Source organism: Balaenoptera ricei, chromosome 16 (assembly GCF_028023285.1).
Source record: "Balaenoptera ricei isolate mBalRic1 chromosome 16, mBalRic1.hap2, whole genome shotgun sequence".
Lineage (NCBI taxonomy): Eukaryota > Metazoa > Chordata > Mammalia > Artiodactyla > Balaenopteridae > Balaenoptera > Balaenoptera ricei.
The window spans coordinates 55,685,980-55,708,007 of NC_082654.1; the positions used below are offsets into that span (position 1 = coordinate 55,685,980).

The 22,028-nt window shown below is 48.1% G+C and overlaps 1 protein-coding gene across 1 annotated transcript; it reads right to left on the bottom strand.

Moving 5' to 3' along the window:
- Window positions 1-905: 905 nt before the first annotated feature.
- On the bottom strand, window positions 906-12,795 carry SFTPD (surfactant protein D). Its single transcript, XM_059899692.1, has 8 exons — window positions 12,733-12,795; window positions 11,219-11,420; window positions 5,582-5,698; window positions 5,194-5,310; window positions 4,764-4,880; window positions 4,296-4,412; window positions 3,621-3,704; window positions 906-1,348 (listed from the first exon to the last, which is right to left on the bottom strand). The coding sequence occupies exons 2-8, from the start codon at window positions 11,415-11,417 to the stop codon at window positions 972-974; spliced, it is 1,128 nt and encodes a 375-aa protein (XP_059755675.1). The 5' UTR covers window positions 11,418-11,420; window positions 12,733-12,795; the 3' UTR covers window positions 906-971.
- Between the last annotated feature and the right edge of the window lie 9,233 nt (window positions 12,796-22,028).

Below are 22,028 nucleotides of genomic sequence, written 5' to 3' on the forward strand. Positions count from 1 at the left end.
GGGCTTGAAGCAAGAGGCAGACACTGAGACCTCCCAGGCCCGGGCCTCCAGCTTGCACTGGCTGGAGGAGTCTGGGGTTCGGGGAGAGGTCTTGAACAGGGCTCTACGTGGGGGAGGCGTCAATAGAAAGGATTTGAAACCATGGGAGAGAATGAGCCCAAGCCTGGAGCGAGAATAAGGAGAGAGGGGAACTGGAGCTGAGGCTCCCGTGCCCCTCTGTGGAGCAGTCCAGGAGAGGAGGAGGGATGAGACTGATGCAGAGCAGCCAGAAGGATAAGAAAATTGCAAGCAGAAGAGGAAAAGGGAAGGAGGAGGCAGTGATCAGCTGGGTCAAATGAGGCCGATGGCTGGAGGAGGTGGAGGGCTGACGAGGAGATGCTGGATTTTGCAACAGGGAGTTCTTGGAGACCTCATTTTAGCCCTTGCCCTGGGAAAGCAGGCTGGCCTCCTTTTCCTCTGATAGGTCTTCCTGGTGTGAAGCCAGTTTCAAACTTTATCCTGAGGGAGGCATTCCATAGCAGCCCTGCCTTCTGGCCTCACCCATGGCTCTGTGGAGAAGCCCTGGCCAGCAGAAGGTCACCTTTTTTTTTTTCTTTTTTATAAATTTTATTTATTTATTTATTTATTTTTGGCTGCGTTGGGTCTTCGTTGCTGTGCGTGGGCTTCTCATTGCAGTGGCTTCTCTTGTTGCGGAGCAAGGGCTCTAGGCACGCGGGCTTCAGTAGTTGTGGCACGTGGGCTCAGTAGTTGTGGCTCGCGGGCTCTAGAGCGCAGGCTCAGTAGTTGTGGCGCACGGGCTTAGTTGCTCCGCGGCACGTGGGATCTTCCCGGACCAGGGCTCGAACCCGTGTCCCCTGCATTGGCAGGCGGATTCTTGACCACTGCACCACCAGGGAAGCCCTGAGGATCACCTTTTTATTGGGACATTGGCAGCACACAGCTCTGGGCAGTGCCCCACCCTCCCCGGGGGCTCAGAACTCGCAGATCACGAGGCGCTGTTCTCCGCAGGCCCTGTCGTTCCACTTGCCATTGCGATAGATCTCCACACAGTTCTCTGAGCCTCTGTCATTGTTGGGCTCCCCGGGGGCCCAGTTAGAATACACCAGGGGCTCCCCTGTGGGGTAGGTGAACCTGCCTTCCTTCTTGTCGTCGGTCATGCTCAGGTAAGCAGCCTTGTTCAGGTCATTGACCAGCTGTCTCAAGGCCTCGTTCTCGGCTTCAGAGCGTGGGGAGGCCACCTGTCCCCCGGCCTGTGTGCATACCTGCTGTGCATCCTGAAAAGTTTTTTCAAAACCTCCCGTCTTGAAGATCTTCTCCCCGACACCCCGGCCACTGGGGAAGAGCTCCACTAGGGGAAGAGGAGAGTCAGGTTGGGGTGTGGCAGCACCTGGACCTTTGTGCTCCAACCAGAGCCCCCCAGCCTCCCAACCAGGGTACCAGGGCACCAGATAGGATGAAAGCGAGGCACTGATTCCAGAGCAGCCCTGGTTCCATGATGCGCCCTGTGAGTGGTGCTGTGGTCTCCAGTTACAGGTGAGGACCCTGGAACTCAGGGAGCTTACATAAGAGGCCCAAAGTCACACAACTGTCAAATGTATAGTGAGGATCACACCTTGCTGGATGTGACACTAAAGCTTAGACGTGCACTTTCTGTTCCTCCCCATGTCATATGCCAGAATTGGTTTTTCAATTACTGTGTAGATTGGAATGACTTTGGCCAGGGAAATGACACGGTGCAGCCCAGGGCAGTTCCTAAGAGTGTGGAAAACACCACGCAGGGGGCTCACTCTCACCCCTGCATGATGGCTGGGCATGTGGGGTTGTCAGAGGGGGGTCTGTGCTGTGTGAAGGGGTGAGGGGAAAGGAGAGGAGAGGTTGGGGCATCTGAGAGCAGCGACATGCTAATCTCTGCACTGGGGGCAGCCCAGTGTTGGCCTCTTGATATGCTTACAGGTGATGCCCCAGCCAGTCAGCCTCCCTGGACCGCTGGGCAGGGGATGAAGGCATCTGAGAGGTGTGTGTGGGAGTGGGGGGCGGGAGTGGGATCGGCGCTGGAGAGACCCTTGTTTGGGAGTCAGAAGGCCACGTGTTCAGCCCCAACCTGACAATGACGGTCCAGGTGGGCAAGGGAAAGTCACTTCCCTTTTCAGGGTTTCCCATTCCTTATTTCTAAAGTAGGTGTACACTACATAAAAGCATCACCTGTGTGACATGTTAAGTATCTCTCATTACTCCATCCTATCCCCATCCCTTTGACTTCTAGGGTCATGCATGGAAATCTTCAGGGCTCCTAAGAGGGCTCACTGGACCGGGTAGGAACCCAGACTACACCCTGACCCACTGCCCTTCTCCTCTGAGTAGTTTCAACAAGGACTCAGGGGCCAGATTCTCCAAGGGGTCAGGATGGCACCCAGAGCAGCCCTGGACAAGGTCAGTGCAAGTTCATGTGCCATAATTGGGTTTATGTCCCATGCATCTGGGTGGGTATGCATGTGTATGCGTGAATATGTCCATATATCCATCTGAAGGTACACAGGTGGACTTAAGGTCCATCTGGATGGGTGTGCATATTTGTGTGTGCATACGTGTGCATGCGTGCTCATGTATGTGGATGGTGTGGAGTGAGCGATGGTGTTTAAGTACCCACACATGTGGCCGGTGCATATGCCCATGTTCTTTGTTCGCATCAGTGTGCATACGAGCAAGTGAATGGGTATGCAAATATGTTCGTGGAAGGAGGAAGACATCAAATGCTGGAAACTCATCCTTACTACTTAGGTACTTAGTTGGCTTGAGTCCTTAGGATCCAACCCTATATCTCACCCCATTATGCTCTACTCCTTCAGAAAACTCTTCTTTTTTTGGATCATGAGGTTTGATGAATGATGTGGACTCAAAGCTGATGTCAGGGAGAGCAGAGAAGGGGGAGGGGCAGTTGGGGACTGAGGCAGAGAGTCCCAAAGGCACCGGGCACTCAGGTGCGCACTCCAGGAGGCCTCTGCCTCCTTAGGATTCCAGGCTTAGGGAAGAATCTCTGCTTTAAACACCCAAGGAGATGCAGGGAGAGTCCAGCACTGGCCAGAGACTGGAGGCAGCCTGCCCCTGCCAGACCCAGGGGCATCTTTAGGGTGAGATACTCGGTGGCCACACAGCAAGGTTGGGCCCCCACCAGACTTGAACCCCATGAGCGGCATCCCAGCCCCTGCTCACAGGACTATGTCTGGATTCTCTGCTGCCTGGGCCGTGCAGCTGCATCTCTGGGTACTTGCATACCTGGCTCCACAGAGGGAAGAAATGCATCGTGGGTTGGGTGTCCCCTTGTCTATCATAGGGACCTGCCCAGGGCAGGCAGGGGCGAAGGTCTGCTGCACTGGTGATAAGGATTGCATCCTCCTCCTTGTCCCTTGCATCTCCTTGCAGCTCCTGGAGCACGTGGCTGCACTGATGTGTCCCAGCCCATCCTTAGCCCCACTCCCTGCCCCAGTTCCAGGTCCAGTCCTAAACATGGTTCCAGCCAAGTTCAATTTTAGACCCAAGCCCAGCCAACTCCAAGCCAAGACCCAGACCTAGTATGAGGCCCAACCTTGGTGTCTGGCTCAGGTTCAGGTCCAGGAACTCACCTTTCTTATACTGAGAGAAAGCATTCTGGAGGCGTTTTAGCTGTCCCTGTAAGGTCTCCACCTGCTGCCGGAGAGCAGTGATGTCTGCAAGGCAGAGATGCCGGGTGAAGACAGGTCCAGCACAGCCTGGGATCAGCTCAGAGCCCGGGCCTCAAGGGAACGGTGCTCAGTTGCAGACGCATATTGGGGGTGGGGGTAAGGAGCTGGGACGGACCCCTAGGAAGCCCACATCTGCTGACATAGGTGGCCTCTGCTGCCCACAGGATTTCCTGTGGTTCTGCTATGAACACTATCCCCTAAGCAGGTCCCTGCACCACACTGACACTGAACCAGGTGGCACTGTAATTCCAAATTCTAGGAACCTGATAACACTTCCTTTTGCAGGGTGGGAGTAGAGGAATACACGTAGCTCGAGACCTTCCCATCCACTGGGTTATTTGAAGTTCAAAGCTATCTGATGAATTGGGAAGGGAGGTGTGCTCGTCCCAAAGATCAGATGGAAAAACTGCTCAGGTTGCCCTCCAGCGAGTCATAGAGGCTAAGACCAGCGTCCACTTTGACTTCCAGCCCCCCACCTGTAACTAAGGGGGACGCCTGAGAGGAGGGCCTGGGAGGGCCTCCTCCCACCCTCCATCCCCACCCGCGCCCCATTGGGGGCCCCCAGAGCTTCCTTACCTGGGAGTCCACTCTCTCCCTTTGCTCCTCTTTCTCCAGGAGCACCTCTGTCCCCCTTCAGTCCTGGGGGGCCCCTGGCACCTGCAGGTCCCTGTGGACCTATGGCTCCAGAAGGCCCTGGGATCAGAGAAGAGTTGGGTGAGTTCTGAACGCATTTTCTAGCATTTTTACCTCCCCCAGTACATGGACTATCTTATCGCCCAGCTATACGCCCTCCCCATATACATATGTCCCTCTGTGCCCTGAACCCAGCCTTGCATCCTCTCTGTATACTGACTGTCCCTGTCACCCAACAACCAACCTTCCCTGTACATAGACGGTCCCTGCTACTCTCCCTGCCCTCTCCCTAGAGACAGACAGTTCCCAGAGCCCAACACTGGCTGTCACCCTGGAGTGCTAGCTCTGACCTGGCGGGTGGTGATGGTGGGTACAGGGGAACAGGAGCTCAGCCCAGCTTCCATCGCTCACCTGCTGCCCCAGCACTTCCAGGGGCTCCGCGTTCACCGGGGGCACCTCTCTCTCCTTTAAGACCTGCGGGGCCTCTTGTCCCTGGGGAGCCCTGCATGCCTGTGGCACCCACTTCTCCTGAGGAAGGAACAAATTGGGACGAACACGGCTGAGAGCGCGCTCAGCACTTATCATTGCCTCAGAAGCGGAGCTTTTCACCCACAGCTCCAGGTGAGAGAAGGAACTGGGAGACGGTGCTCCTTAGTGCCTGGTCTCCTCTGGGGAGGGTATCGGGGAAATACGGTCAGTGTGGGAATCCGGGGGGAGAGGCCCAGGCAAGGCCTAGCTGGTGCAGATGGTCCGGGCTTTTCCAGGCACTGTGCGCATGCTTTAGGCCCCATCACAGACAGCCACGCCTCCTTCCCACACCCATCACACACCAGCCACCTACCACTGGGTCCAGTCTCGCCTTTGGGGCCTGGTGCACCTGCAGGTCCTATGTTCCCCTGCCTCCCTGAGGGACCTTCTCTTCCAGCTGGACCAGGCATACCTCGAGGTCCTGGAGGCCCTGGGGAAAAGGACCAGCCCGGTTAGTGACACCGAATCTCCTTGGAAGTGGGCGTGCATAAAAGATGAGGGCAGTAATAGAAGTCTGAGAGGCGGCATCCTCCTAAAGGTGTCACCCCACAGCAGCTCCAGTCTTCCCTGAAATAACCCAGTGCCACCTTGGAAACAACCTTCTGCCTCCTTCCTGGGGGAGAATCTGTGCATGCCTACCGGCATGTCCTAGCCACAGCACACCACCTGCAGACCTCTGCATTCCATGCCCAGCTGCTCACCAGGTGGTCCAGTGTCTCCCTTTGGCCCGGGTTCTCCAGCAGAGCCATTGTCCCCTTTGGGCCCAACTGGGCCAGCTGGTCCAGGCATCCCTGCTCCCCCTACAGGTCCTGGTAAACCTGTGGCAGCAGAAGAAATGGGCATAAACCTGGCCCCAGGCCCCGGAGGAGCCAGATGGCGTTCCTTCAGGGTTCTATAAGGTGTAGACACTTCACCTCAACAAGACCCGGTCCAGTGGTGATCCAGGAAATGGGTGTCCACATCCCCATTTTACAGGTGAAGAAACAGGTTTGCCAGAGTTGGAGGCAGATCAAACCAAGACCTGCCTGACTTTCCATACAATGCACCTTCCCCTGCCCCAAGGCCACAGTATTTATAGCAGGCAAGTCTGTCAGCTTTTGCCCTTGATCATGGACTCCTTGCCCTCCCCCTTCCCAGAACCAAAGTTTATATCAGAAATGGCACCTGATGCTAATCACCAGAGAAATATAAATCAAAACCACATTGAGCTATCACCTCACAGTTGTGAGAATGGCTATTATCAAAAAGACAGCAAATAACAGGTGTTGGAGGATGTGGAGAAAAGGGAACCTTTGTGCACTGTTGGTGCGAATGTAAACTGGTACAGCCACTATGGAGAACAGTATGGAAGTTCCTTAAAAAATTAAAAATAGAACTACCATGCAGTCCAGCAATTCCACTTCTGAGTATTTAACCAAAGAAAATGAAAACACTAACGCAAAAAGATTCATGTGCCTCCAAGTTCATTGCAGCATTGTTTATAGTAGCCAAGACCTGGAGGTGGCCTAGAGCCTAAGTATCCATGGATAGATGAATGGATGGAGAAAATGCAAGGCGTATGTACAATGGAACATTATTCAGCTGTAAAAAGGAATGAAATCTTGCCATTTGCAACAACGTGGGTGAACCTTGAGGGCATTATGCTAAGTGAAATGGGTCAGACAGAGAAAGGTACCATACGATCTCACTTATATGTAGAATCTAAAACACAAATGACAAAACAGCGTGCTCATAGATACAGAGGACAGATTGGTGGTTGCTAGAGGTGCGGTTGGGGAGTGAGCAGAACGGGTGAAAGTAGTCAAAAGGTACAAATTTCCAGTTATAAAATAAATGAGTCCTAGGAATGTAATGTACAGCGAGGTTACTATAATAAATAATACTGTGTTGCATGCTTGAAAGTTGTTAAGGGCGTAGATCATAAAAGTTCTCATCACACACACAAAAAATTGTAGCTATGTGTGTTGATGGATTTTGATAAGCCTTATGGCCATCATCATTTCACAATATATACAAATATAAAATCATTATGTTGTTCACCTGAAAGTCATATAATATTATATATCAATTATATTGTAATAAAAAGAAGAGAAAAAGCTATGTGACATGCTCTTAAAGCTACAGAAATTAGACCAAATTATTATGCATCATTAAGTGATAAAAGTATGCTATAAACACTCTATTTCATATGATTCTGTTTCCTAAATATGTCCATGAATGGGTAGGGCTTGTGCACACGTAAAACACATTGGAAAAACCACAAGAACAGCACGTACAAAAGTGTTAACAGTTGCTGTTTCTAAGTGGTGCAATTAAGGCATTTTAAATTTTCTTCCTTTTATCTTTAGTGACCACATATTATTATTATTTTTTACACATATTATTTTTTATTGGAAAAATGACCAAACATTTTAAACTTGTTACCTCAAGAAAGACTGCCTAAGTCTGAAATTATATGAGATCTACCTCGATTTAAGAATTTTACACTCAATTCTGTGAGTTTGGTTATTTTTTCATTGAGATGAAATTCACATAATATAAAATTAACCTTTTTTTTTTGGCTGCGCGTGCAGCTTGCGGGATCTCAGTTCCCCGACCAGGGATCGAACCTGGGGCCCGGCAGTGAGAGGGCTGAGTCCCAACCGCTGGACCGCCAGGGAATTCCCTAAAATTAACCTTTTTAAATTTTACAAGTCAGTGGCGTTTAGCACATTCACAACGTTGTGCAACTACCACCTCTATTTAGTTCAAAAATATTTCATCAACCCCAAAGAAAACCTCATATCCGTTAATCACTCTGTCTCTGCTTCTTCCCAGGCCCGGCTATCGCTATTCTGCTTTTGTCTCTATTACCTATTCTGGATATTTTATGTAAATACATACAGTATATGAGCTTTTGTGTCTGGCTTTTTTAACTCGGAGTGACATTCTTGAGGCTCATCCAATTCGTAGCACGTCTCAGCACTTCATTCCTTTGTGTGGCTGAGCAATGTTCTAGTGTCTGAACACAACACGTTTCGTTTATCCATTCACCACGGATAAACACTGATGGACACATGGGTTGTTTCCATCCTTTGGCTGTTGTGAATAAAGCGTTCACGTGCAAAAAGACAAGAGAAGAAATGACACCTGTCAGGGGCTGCTAACTTACTCATTCACTTATTTGTTCATTTCCTCATTGTTTCATTTATTTGTTCGCCGGGAAACGAACAATGGAACATAACTTTCTGCTTAGCACTGAGCAGGATGTAAATGTTAGCACCACGTCCTGGTCTGCAAGGGATTTGTCACTGAATTTTAAACTGTGAGGCATGGGTAACGAGCGAGGAAGACAGTTTATGAGATGTCCCTCGTCCCATCCCAGCACCTCCAACCCCAGCACACACACATAGTCGGAGGAAACAGGACTTCAAGGCTGAAGAGGATTTAGAGAGACTTGGAGAAGAGAGGTGACATTTCAGATTTGGAAACCGTGCTCCAGGGTAAGAAAGGCCAGGGCCTGCCTGGGCCAAGCATGTGCTGGTGGTGAGAGACTGTGCATTTGATGGGTGGCTGAGAGCTTCTGTGTTGGGCATTGTGTTCTGCTTTTAGTTGCGATCCTCACTGGGCGTGAAATGGAAGCATAGAGGATGGGCCCCGCATCCCAATCCCACAGTGCGCCGTGCTCAGGCGGAGACATCCTGGCCCCAGGCCAAGCCTCTCTTGGGCTCCCCACTGGCCGGGGTGGCAGCAGGTACATGGGAAAAAAGCCACTCCTTAGAGGGGAGCGTTAGAGGTTGCCTATCCTTGTGCACAAACCATGGAGGCCATGAGAGCACCCTTTCCAGCAGCAAGCACCGTGCCTGCCAAAGCACACATTTTGCATCCTAGCACCCCACGAAGTCCTAGCCCTGTACCTTACTGCCACCCGAAGTGAAGCTTTATGCACCAGTGATTTGGCCAGTCTTAACTGTATTAAAATTCCTCCTCTCTTGGCAATTTACATTCATTTATTCCACAAGTATTCACTGAGCTTCTACTAGGTACAAGGCACTGTCCTAAATGCTGGGATTCTATTAGTGAAAAAAAACAGACAAAAACCAAATCTCTTTCTCATGGAACTTAAACTCAACTGCATAGAAATAGATCATCAAAATTAAAATGTACAACATATGATGATTTATCAGATCAGAATAAGTGCCACAGAGGAAAAACAAAGCACAGAGTATTGGTGGGGCTGTGCAGTGTTCTCTCTCCAATAGGAGGGCCAGAGAAGGACTCTGTCTGTGACTAAAGCCATGAAGGAGGTGAGGAGTGAGCCATGGGAATGTGTATGGAAAGAGCAAGGCCCTGAGGAGGCAGGGGGCCAAGCGTGCTTAGGGACCAGCGACAAGCCAGTGTGGTCAGAGCCCAGGGAGTGTGGGAGGAGTGGAAGGAAGTGAGATCAGAGATATCAGCAGGGGTGGAGGGTGGCCTTGGGGACTGCTGTGGGGTGTGAGGTTTTACTCCAAGGGAGATGTGCGCCCCTGGAGGGACTCTCTCACTGAATCCTTTTGGGCGGGGGTCTTGGAGGTGCTGAGGAATGAGGGAATTGTCCTTGGAAATTCAGCCCCCCAAGCAGGGTCCAGGTCTTATTGGCCCTGCATGAAATGTCTGGAGCATCACCAAGTGACCCAGCTCCACCCTCTACCTCTGCCCAAGGGTCTCTCCTCTCAGGCCCATCTTGTCCTTTACAGCAGGTTCTTGGGACCACGTGCATCAGAATCTTGTCACCAGTGCAGACTCTGGCCCCACCCAGACCTACTGGGTCAGGATTCTGAGGATGCTCTGATCTCCAGGAAATCCTCAGACCCATAACAGTTGAATAACTAAAGTGCCTGGAACTGAGGAGCCAGAGTGGAGCCTGGCTCTTGGTCCAGCTGTGTAGTGTTCTCTCTCCAAGCACCGACCCAAGGCCAGGCTTGGAACGCACAAGAAGGGGAGGGCTCAGCCACATCCGTGCTGCTCAGAGGGCCACTGTAGGAAAGTCTCCCTACCCCACACCCTGCCCCGGGATTCAATTCAGGGCCCCACTGGGAGCTACAGAGACCTGGCACCTTGAATACCACCCTTCTCCTGAGTTCACTTCCAGACAACCTTCTCCAAGCCCCAGCTCAGTTATGTTGGGAACTACTTTCTGTCTGTTAAGGACAGACCAATAATTGTCCCTTATCCTACAAAGCCTGGGGATGTTACCTATTCTCTCCAGCTTAAACGTTGTTCATTTTCTTCCTCCCCAACCAAAATGCAAACTCCAGAAAGATAAAGACCTCAGTTGATGCCTGCATAGCCCTGGTCTAGCGCCATGGTGGTCCCCTTGTTCTTGTTGCTGGTTCATTGAATTCTCACTTCTTGCCGGTAAGATCCAGATCCTCCCCTGTGGGGCAGTGTTTCTCGGACAATTCCCTTAATGATCAGTACCTTTGGAAACCTCAGGAGAATTCACCTGATTGGTACAGCAAGAAGATGCAACTTTATCCTGAAGACTCAACAGGAAAATGAAGCCTTGGCTCAATTATTTGTCACTGTAAGGTAGATATTATTCCCATCTACACATGAGCAAACTGAGACTCAGAGACACTGAGTGCCTTGTCTCCGGGGGTCCCTGCTGTGGAGCTGGAGCTAGCAGTCAAGCACAGATGTGTCTGATGCAGAAGCCCATGTCTTTTTCATCTTCCAGGTTGGGTTTCACATAGCATCTTTGTGTCACAATTTTCCTACCTATCAAACGAGATTAATACATCCCTTGTAAGACTTTTGGTGGGATTAAATAAACCACTCAAGTGAACACCCAAGCACCAGGCTGAACAAAGGAATGTCAGCTGCCTTTCCTTCTCTCCTCTCTCCATAATGTATTTAGGGAAAATCCTTTTGACCGGGCCTGAGTATGTGGCCACAGAGCCTCATCCTTTCCCGCCCCTCATGGAGTACAGTTTAATTACATATTAAAAATATTTAACATCCTGCAGAGGCACCATTTAATCAGAATGAACAAGTTAAGTTCTGGAGCAGGGTTCTAGAGGACCCCAAATACCAGTCATTTACTCACTGTTTGCTCATTCTTGGGGTGGGTGGAGTCAAGATCCTAAGGGAGGAATCAGGGCAGCTGCTGATGGAGTTGGGGGCTCGGGGCAGCCCATCTTTGCCAACCAGTAGGGCTGTGTTTTAAGTGGGCTGAATATCTGGGGGAAACCCACCCATGCGGGATGAAGAAGACCATCTCCAAGGTTTACACAGCAGAAAATCCAGAGTTTCTGGGTTGGTTACAATTCCAATGCCCACCCCTTCCCACCAGGACAAGCCCATGGTCCCAGCTCTACCTGGATCCCCCTTCTCGCCCTGGGGGCCTTCTCTCCCATCTCGTCCATCACGACCAGGAAGGCCATTCTCCGGGGTGCTACACACGACCAGGGTGCAGGCATTGGCCAGTGTTTTCTGGGAATAGGTCTTCACTTCTGCCCCCAGAGACCTTGGGGGCCGTGAGAGCAGGATCAGCATGGAGAGAGGGAGGAGAAGCATGTCCTAGGCAGAGGAACAGAAAGAAAGGGGACACGCTCTTGGTGCGAGGATGTGGATTAGGGCTTGGCCTAGCTCCTGGAGGTGAGGAGAAGCACTTCCTCCACCTCCTCTCCTCTGCTCTGGGGCCAAGAGCAGCAGGGCTCTGAAAGCAGTTTAGGGACAAGGTGGGCATAAGGTCTGGCCTGAGAGGGCATGAGTTGACCAGCTGGACTTCTGGGGTGACCACAGGGGTGACCAGCAGCACGAACCTATTCTTAGATGCTCTGTGTCATCCCTTCTTGTGCCTCCCCTTGGGCACTGCCATGGGCACTGTGGCAAGGATGTAGAATTCCTCACTGAGGCCATCTGTCACATCAGGAAGGACTCACTGAGAGCTCTCGGGTGGGACCCTTCCCATCTCTGGACCTCTTTCTCCCTTTCTGTACCAGTAAGTTGGTTGACTTAATTCCGACAAGGCAAACTCGTTTCCTCTCACTTGCTGCCTTGGATGGACTAGTACAGGTGGTCTCAAGTGCTGCCTGGGAAAAAGCCAGAGTCCTGAGCACAGGATGGGTGCATGACTGCATGTTTGCCAGGTGATTTGCCGTTCCTGGGCTCCATGAGGAAAGTCCCTGGGACACCTAGAGTCCTGTCCAGGCCTCCTGAGAGGACTTGGAACAGGGACCTCATGGAGGAAGGGGATGTGTGAGACGGGCACAGTCAGGGGAAGGCTAGTCTGGGGGAGGAAAGAGCAGATGTCCGAGAGCGCATCCGGTTACCATCGGAAAGGGACTCAGGAGCTAAGTGAGGTCAGGGTGGGTGCAGGACCTGGCTCACTCCCAATATTGGGCTTCTTTCCTCTCTCAGAGAGAAACTGTAAAGTTACGAGCATGGAAAGGGCTCATGGGAGTTGCAGAGGCTGAGAACAAAGGCTGAAGACCTGTGCAAAGGACAGGGGGTCACCAGGCAGGCTGAGGTAGTGGGAGGGGAGAGGCTTCCTGTCCAGAGAAGTGCCCCCTTCCAAGAGGAAGATGAATTGCATTTTTCACAGGGGCTTCCAGGCAATGGCGTCTGAGGTCTGGTTGGATGTCACATCCAACTCACCCACCCTCTCCCAGCCCAGGAAACACACCTCCTACCGAGCAAAGGGAGCAAAATGAAGAGCGCTCCTTAGTACTCCATTGTGCTCTCACCTCCAGCAGCTACCCTCCGAGACGGCAGCAGCTACACAGACCTGCCTTCCTCAACACCACTAGGGTAAACCACCCAGACAGGCAGGGAGATATTCACCAGACATTGGGAAAACAGAATGAGAGGCAAGGACAGAGACACTCACAGTTGCTTCCTCTAGGGCTCTAGAATCTCCAGGCAAATTAGAGTTTCCTGGCAGGCACTGGCTATTTATACACGCCCTGTGAAGTAAAGCTCCCAGCCCTGGTTTCCTGAGAACTCTCATCAAGAAGTAGGGCAATTTACTTCCTTGTTGACTCACTCAATTTCACCCCACCTGCGTCTGGACACCTGCCACTGATGTTCATAAAACCACACACACATCACCTTAGAGTTCATAGAGCACCCTCAGCCCACGATTTCATCTGCACCTCACTGCAGCCCTGTGAGTTACGGGGCAGCATCAGTGTCTGTATTTCACAGATGTCCAGGAATCCAAGGTCTAGAGAAGACCAGCAAGTTGCACAATGACCTCCACCTCTTGCAAAAGCAGCTTGCATCTACAGAGTCCAAGAGCCAGCACCTGCTGTGCCCACTTCTCTTCCTCCTTCATGTCCACATTACGGCTCAGATATTAGGAAAGAGGTGGGAGCTCCTTGGCACATCGGAGCAGGGGTGGGGCAGGTGGAAGGGCTGCCAAGGCAGCAGCCTGTGGGAGCCAGTGGCTGGGAGAGCTGCCACCCGGCAGGGGTCACTCTTTTGCTTCCTGCTCTAGATGTAGGACAGCCTCCCACTTGCCTTTTATGGGATGGCCTTCCCTTAACTTGCTTGCCCGAATCTCTCCAACTTTTTAGCCAGTGTTTCTCCATTACATGGCTCTAGTGGCCAGTTTGGATCCCTGAGCTGCTGATATACTGTTGTAACCATCCCCAAGGAAACTCTAATTTCCAGTGACTGTGGGGCAGTTGCTGGCATCTCTGCTTGCTTTTAGATCCCTGTGACTTTATCTCTTCCATCAACCCTTCGCCTAGGTCTACACACCAGCAACCCCAAGTCTCCAATCCTCTCCTTTGGCCACCCCACTGGAGGTGCTGACTTGCTCCTGGGTTTTGATGATCCTTGTATATTGTGGAATCTATAATGCCAGCTTTCCTCAGTTGGTAGGGAAAGGTCTTCTCTTTTCCATACTGCAATTTTTTGAAGGAGGATCCCACAGTAGAGAACCTGGGCCCCTAATGCTGGAGCTCTTCCATTATTAACACACAGCCCTCTCTATTCTAGGATGTTCATGTGCCCCCTAGAGATGTAGGTCAGCATGGAGGTTGAACTGAATACTTGCTCTCCTCTCCCCACAAAGCCTAATTGTCAAGTCTTATCCCGGTGGCTAGACAAACTCTCCTAATTTATGGTGACTTTTATTTCAGGAGTCCTATACTTTGTCTCTTCCTGCAAGCTGGCTTCTATTAACTGCCACCTCCTAGACTGTCAAATACATCCCTCATGATGCCCTCAGGCCCCATTATAGCACAGAATATGATGTTTCCTTTGTCTAACTTCACATTCCAACAGAATCCAGTTCTATTTACGATCCAGCCCAGACACTCGTGTTGCAACGATAACCTTTGCTTTTCTCAGTTCCATCAACACAGGTGAGAAGAATTACAATGGCTTTCATGCAGAGGATCACTGGACCACGCTCTCTTCCCAATACAAAGTCCAGGATGACTGCACAGTTTCTTTGGCAGCTGGTCACTGGTGCGGTACTGCAGCCGCAGAAATATCTGCACCCCATGGTGGGCTTCATCAGCTGCACTTCTGTCAGAGCTAAGCTGTAGCCTCTGGTATTTTACCGGCTGCTTGTCCACATGACTGTTGAAACACCCAGCTCAGTGGGCCCGTGTAGGGTTAGGCCATTCAAGATGGCTGTTCTCTTGCTCTCTCTACATCCCCCTGCTCGACCAGTCCCTGCTTCACTCACATGACTATCCGATCCTTTTAATTATAAGGCTTAATTAGTAACTGCCTACCCGCTGCCCCAGCTGTTGGTTTCCTTGGTAACTAATGAGCCAACCTGACATCAATTCCCCCTATAAATGGTAGCCTCCTCCCTCGAGTGAGGCTTGTTATGTCCTTCCTGCTCTCTGCCGAACATGGTGTGTTGTTGCTCTAGGATCCTTCTGCTTTGGACGTGTAAGATCCCTTGTCCGATAAGCCACTGATGTCTTTGTCAGTATCTCCGGGCACTTTCTTCGGTCACAAGGCTGGGCATCAACAAGGCTTGCAGGCCTGCGGGGTGCAGCCCAACAAATGGTGAGTCAGCCAAAACGCTGAGGAAACTCCCGGGAGAGCCGAGATACTGGGGAATAAGGACGGGGAATGGAAAGTTGCGGGAGTAATCCTGGGGTGGCCGTCCACCAGCATGTGGGGCCCCGTGGCAGCTGACTACTGTGAGAGTTGTCTTTCCGTTCCATTGTATTGATGACATCCTGTTAACCCCAGAGTCTCTTTCCAGTTTAAAAGCAGCGGCCCAGTGCTGGTTCATCTGACAGCATGCGGAGGGCTGGTGAATACAGACAAAACGCAAGAGCCTTTCTGGGTTTTTTTTGTTGTTGTTGTTATCTACAAAATACAAACATACCCCTGATCTGCCACCCCCAAACAATTACAGACATAGGCTTTAAGGATATTAACTGAGGGACAGGCTTGTGAATTGGACGTGGCCAGTTACCCTGAAGGGTTTGTTTGGGGCCTATGACAACGGCAAAACAATAAGGGTACCCTTGGGCTTCTGGTCCCAGCTATGGCAGGGGGCAGAGCAGCGATACAGTGTGATGGAGCAAAGCTATATGCAGCCTACAAGGCCTTACAACAGGTGGAAGATATTACAAAAGGCCTACCCGAGTTGTCAAGCAATGCAACAAACCCCACTTTAGCGGCCATGAAGTTCAGGACTGGGCCGATAAAATGCCGTACACTGGCATTTCCACCTGCTCTTCAACCCCACTGCTGCCGGGCTAATTGAAGGATGAGCGGCCTACTTAAACAACAATTGAGACAGGAGACCTGCTGTCTCAACCTGTGGACCAGGAGGCTGACTCAGCTCATACGAATTTATAGCGAAGCATCCCAGGAGCAACCATCCCAGTGCCTATGCCGTGTTAACCCAGAGGCAACTAGTCGACACTATCCGAGTTCAGCTATTGAGCACCCAGGACCATTGCCAGCAGGACAGTATCTCACTTTTGCCCTCCCCACGGGATCTGCCCCCAGGGGAACATATTATAAACGGCCCTGGGACTGGCAGGTGAGTCCCCCGGTGGTTTGGGTTTGCCGTCCCATGGAGATTAGGACTAGAAAGGAATTTATAGATTTCACCTTTCTTCTACCCAGCCCCACCTAAGACTACTAAGGTAATAAATCCAGGCCCCTTACTGTAGAAAGGCGCCATTATATTAACCCTATGGTCTGTTGAACCCCCTCTCCGGTATTTGGCACCGGCCGTGGGGACTGAGGGGGGGGACAGGCGGTGTGGTACTGCAGCCCAGGAGAAAAACCACAGGCAGGGGTGGTGTTATGTCAGAATGCTGTTACTGCTTGTATTTTGCTTAATGGTCATGATCTTCCCTGTATCGAGTTGGTTAGACATCTTACATTTCGTCTCTAGTCTGGGCGGAGGGAATCTGTTTGCAGGCTGGGTGACAGCGGTCGCCTCACTGCAGAATGAGTCTGATTGGTGGGTCTACAGTGAGATACCACTGTTGTCCTCCTCTGGAATTCCATGAACAACTGAGCCGATGAGCGCCTGGCCCCAAAGTTTACCCACCTTTTGGACTCTCAGTACTCTCTAGCTGCTGTTGTCTGTATTGAATTTGTGGTATCTGGTGGCAGTGCACCTCCACATACCTGACTCCAGGGATATCGTGGAAGAGGGGCGGACCAAGATTACAAGGGTCATGTGGGATATGTAGTGGGGCAGTGTATGGTCAGGTCATTCAAGATGGCTGTTCTCTTGCTCTCTCTACATCCCCCCCGTTCCAACAGTCCCTGCTTCACTCACATGACTATCCAATCCTCTTAATTATAGGGCTTAACTAGTATCTGCCTACATGCTTGCCCCTGCCCAGCTGCTGGTTTCCATGGTAACTGATAAGCCAACCTGACGTCAATTCCCCCTATAAATGGTAGCCTCCTTCTCCCCCAGTGTCAAAGATTGCAGCCATGTCCTGCTGCAGTACATGGTAGGGTGTTGCTCTAGGACACTTCTGCTTTGGATGTGTAAGATCTCCTGTCCAGTAAACCATTGATGTCTTTGTCACTGTCTCTGGCTCTTTCTTCAGTCTCAAGGCTGGGTATCTACAAGGCTTGCAGGCCTGTGAGGTACAGCCCAACAATGGTGGACAGGTTGCTTTGGTTTTGGTCCCAGGGAACCGTTGGGGGTCTGGCATTGCGGCCTTCTGCTGGGGCATTCACGGACCCACTTCTGCTCTGCTCTGGGTGCTGAGCGCTTTGGTTCTAAACCCATATCTAGGGTAGAAAAAAGGAGACATGGACCTCAGAAGAAGTAAGATTCCAGCTCAGTTTCCCCCCAATCTGTCAGGCAGAGGGCAATGTCTGTTAGGCCTAATCTTGGGGATCCTATTTATATCTTTCACCTGGTCCTTGCAAACTAGGAGCAAATTCAGGGCAACTCTCCACACCTGGCTAGGAGTGGCTCCTACGTTGGTTGGCTAGAATGTCGGGCTCCTCATACACTATTACCTCTCTTGCCCTTTCATTTCTTGAAAGTTGATGTCTTAATATCTCCCACTTAATGAGTCCTAGGGCAAATAGTGATCTTCTTCCCCTTCCCTACCCAGAATACTCAAGTCCTCAGGTATACAAGCATTCCTTAAAACCTTTCCCCCGTCTGCTAAGAGCTGTGATCCAAATGAAAAATCACCTTCTCTGGCTCAGAAGGATGTCCTGGTTCAGGCATGGTTGAAATTCATGCCTTCAGTGAATGTGCCCACTTGATATGACTACAAGCCCATCTCTTACGGACAGACGTTCAGACACAGGCAGCCACCAAGTCCAGATGAAAAACACCTGAGTCTAGAATCAACACTCTTCTTTCAGGGTTGTATCAGGAAAGGAGCTCTCCTGATGAGACTGAATTTCCTCTCCATCCATGGAGAACAGAGGTAAGAACACCGGGGCTTGCAAGCCAGTTGAAGCAGAATCACAGGTTCTTGGATACAAATGAGTCTTTCGAGACTCTGATATACCCAAAACCACTATCTTCATAACTTATGGAGAACAACAGTTCTCAACCAGAGGCAATTGTGTCTCCACCCTCAACCAAGGATAAGGCCAATGACCCTATATGATTAGGTTATTAGGGGTAGGGGAGGATGGATGTGGATTTTGGGCAGAGTCTGTATGGACCCCTAGGCCCCTCAGGCCCAAGATGCTGATAAACAAATGTTACCTCTGCTTCCATAACTTACTTCAGAACTTATCAGAGATGCAGTCTTCAGCACAGGTAGTACCTTGGAGATGGGCATATTGTTTATTTCTTTATTCCTAACCAGCCTAATCCTTCATTAGTTCATGGACTTTCCTTTTGGACCATCCATTCAAATGGGCCTGGAGCCACTCAGCCACCTATGACCACGTGTTCCCAAGGGATGCACATTCACTACTAGGATTTGAGTAAATGCTGTCTCGGACACACAAAAGGGGAGCATGAAGAGAAATACATCATCTTGGGAGTTCCCTGGTGGCCTAGTGGTTAGGATTCCAGGCTTTCATTGCCGTTGCCAGGGTTCAACCCCTGGTCAGGGAACTGAGATCCCACAAGCCACGTGGTGCATCCCCACCTCCCCCCCCCCACAAAAAAAAACAAAAACCAGAAACGTCTTCTCCCCAGCATGCCCTCAGATTGAAGTTCCTGTAACCCGTAGCTTATTGGGAACTATAACATTTGAAAAAACCCTGTCTCTAATAAGTTGCTTTACTTTATTTGTTGGTAGTCTGAATATGGCTTCTCCTAGAATAACTATTTTCTTTCCAGCTGTCTCTTTGATCTCTAGATGCATTGTTTTCTTTCTTTTTTATATTGATTATTCCATTCAAAATTATTCTACTGGTCTGTAAACTGTCCTCTGTCAAAAAAGTAGTACAAAAAAGGAATCCTGGTCTGAAAACTGGGAATATGGGTATTATTTTCATCCAGAGTCCTTATACTATATATTGTTCATTAATCTGTAGTATTGATTGCAGTGATCAATGACAATGTACCATGATCAAGTTGACCCTATTGCTTACATTCTCTACAGTGTCCACATGTGACTTAATTTTCTATTGTGAAGTGAATATCCAGTACAATTCCCTTCCCCCATCAGTGAATGCCCCAAACCAAGTTTTCCTCCATTGGTAGAAGAGATAGACAAATTTATTTTTTGTATTTAATCCTTCATATTGTATGATATAACATGCAAAAATTTCTTAGCAAAATACCTGATATAAGGTATTGAGTCAAAATTGCTAGCCCAGGTTGTCTCTTTATCTTGACCCTGAGAGATAATGAAAGAGAAATTCAATCATGCCTGGATTCTAGTTTCTGGAAAGCCAATTTCTTTTTTTTTAAATTGAAACATACTTAACATACAGCATTGTATAAATTTAAGGTGTACAACATGTTAATTTGATACATTTATATATTGTAATATGATTACCGTTGTGATAATTAGCTCCTTTAACATAAACCATAATTATAATTTCTTTATAGTGGATGGAATATTAGGTTCTAGTCTCTTAGCATGTTTGATTACAATATACTGTTGTCTATATTCACTATACTATGTATTTGATCTCAAGGACGTATTTACTGCTTGTTGCAAGTTTGTACACTTAAAAAAACATGTTCTAACTCCCGCGTCATTATCCCCTAGTAACCATTTACTCTGTTTTTATGAGTTAGGCTTTTTTTAGATTCCATGTATAAGTGATATCATACAGTATTTGTCTTTCTCTGTCTGACTATGTCACTCTGCCTAATGTCCCCAAGATCCATCCATGTTGTTGCAATTGGCAGGATATACTTCTTTCTCACGGCTGAATAGTATTTCATTGCACATATGTGTGTACCTCATCTTCTTTATCCATTCATTTGCTGATGGGCACCTAGGTTGTTTCTATATCTGAGCTATTAAGAATAATGCTATAAAAAACATGGGAGTGCATATATCTCTTAAAAAACCTCTTTTCATTTCCTTATGATATATACCCAGAAATGGAATTGCTATGTCATAGGGTAGATCTGTTTATTTTTTTGAGAAACTTCCATATTGATTTCCATAGTAGCTGAACTGACTTGCATTCCCAGTGTCCACGATGTGTTCCCTTTTCTCTTCATCCTTGCCAACACTTGCCATCCCTTGTCTTCCTGGTGATAGCCATTCTTAAAGGTGTGAGGTGATAGCTTATTGTGCTTTTGATTTATATTTCTCTTTTCATGTACCTATTAACATGTTCCACGTACATCTTTTCATGTACCTATTAACCATTTGCATGTTTTCTTTGGGAAAATGTCTCTTTCATCCCCTTGCCTATTTTAAAATCAGATTGTTATTGAGTTGTATGAGTTCTTTATATGTTTTGGATATTAACCCTTATACATGGTTTGCAAAAATTTTCTCCCATTCTGTAGGTTGCCTTTTCATTTAATTGTTTCCTTTGCTGTGCAGAGGCTTTTAAGTTTGATGTAGTCACATTGGTTGTTTTTTTGCTTTTATCGTTTGTGCTTTTGGTGTTATATCTAAAAAATCATTGCCAAGACCGATGTTGAGGAACTTCTACCCTATGTTTTCTTCCAGGAGTTTTATGATATCAGGTCTTATGTCTATGATTGATTTCAAGTTAATTTTTGTGAGTGTTGTAAGATAGGGGTCCAATTTCATTGTTCTGCATGTGTTGATCCAGTTTTCTCAACACCACTGATTGAAGAGACCTTCGTTTGCCCATTGAGTGTTCTTGGCTCCCTTGTCAAATATTTTGACCATATTAGGAGGGTTTCATTCTGGGCTCTCTATTCTGCTCTACTGGTCTGTGTGTCTATTTTTAGTCTAGTTCCATACTGTTTTTATGACTATAGCTTTGTGGTGTATTTTGAAATCAGGAGGTGTGATATCTCCAACTTTGTTCTTCTTTCTCAGGATTGCTTTGGCTATTCAGGGTGTTTTGTGGTTCCATACAAATTTTGGGATTTCTTTTTTCTATTTCTGTGAAGAATGCCATTAGAATTTTGATAGGGATAGAATTGAATCTATCGATGGTGACCTATATCTATAAATCTGTTATCTATATCTAAATCTATGACCATTCTAACAATATTAAATCTTTCAGTTCATGAACATCAAACGTCTTTCCATTTGTTTTTGCCTCTGATTTCTTTCAACAAAGTCTTGTACTTTTCATTGTACAGATCTTTCACTTAAGTGCGTAAAATCTTTGCTAGGCATTTTATTGTTTTTAAAGCTATTAAAATGGGCTAGTTTCCTTCATTTCTTTTTTAGATGTTTCATTATTCATATATAGAAATGCTGATTTCTGTATGTTTATTTTTTTTTCTTTTTTTATCTTTCAACTTTACTGATTTTGTTATTTCCAACAGTTTTGGGTTGACTCTTTGGGATTTTCTATATGTAAAATTATATCATCTGCAAATGGTGGCAATTTACTTCTTTTTGATTTGGAAGCCTTTCATTTCTTTGTCTTGCCTAATTGCTCTAGCTAGGACTTCCAGTGCTGTATTGAATAAGAGTGATGAGAGTGGGTATCCTTGTCTTGAAAATGATCTTAGAGAAAAAATTTTCAATTTTTCACCATTGAGTAGATTGTTACCTGTGGGTTTGTCATATTTGGCCTTTATTATGTTGAGGTGTGTTTCTCCTATACACAGTAGGTTAAGGGATTTTATCATGAAAGGATGTTATATTCTGTCAAATGCTTTTCCTGCATCTCTTGAGGTGATCACGTAATTTTTATCTTTCATTCTATTAATGGGATGTATCATATTTATTGATATGCATATATTGAACCATCCTTGCATCCCAGGGATAAATCTCCCTTGCTCATCATGTATAATCCTTTTAATGTGTTCTTGAATTTGGTTTACTAATATTCTTTGCATCTATATTCATCAGGGATATTGGTCTATAGTTTTCTTTCCTTCTACTGTCCTTATCTGGCTTTGGTATCAGGGTAATGCTGGCCTTGTGGAATATGTTTGGAAGTATTCCCTTCTCTTCAATCATTTGGAACAGTTTGAGAAGATTTGGCATTAATTCTTTAAATGTTTGGTAGAATTCATCAGTGAAGCCATCTGGTCCTGGGGTTTTCTGTGTTGGGTTTTTTAAAATTACTGTTTCAATTTCTTATTACTGGTCTGTTTAAATTTTCTATTTCCTCCTGATTCAGTCT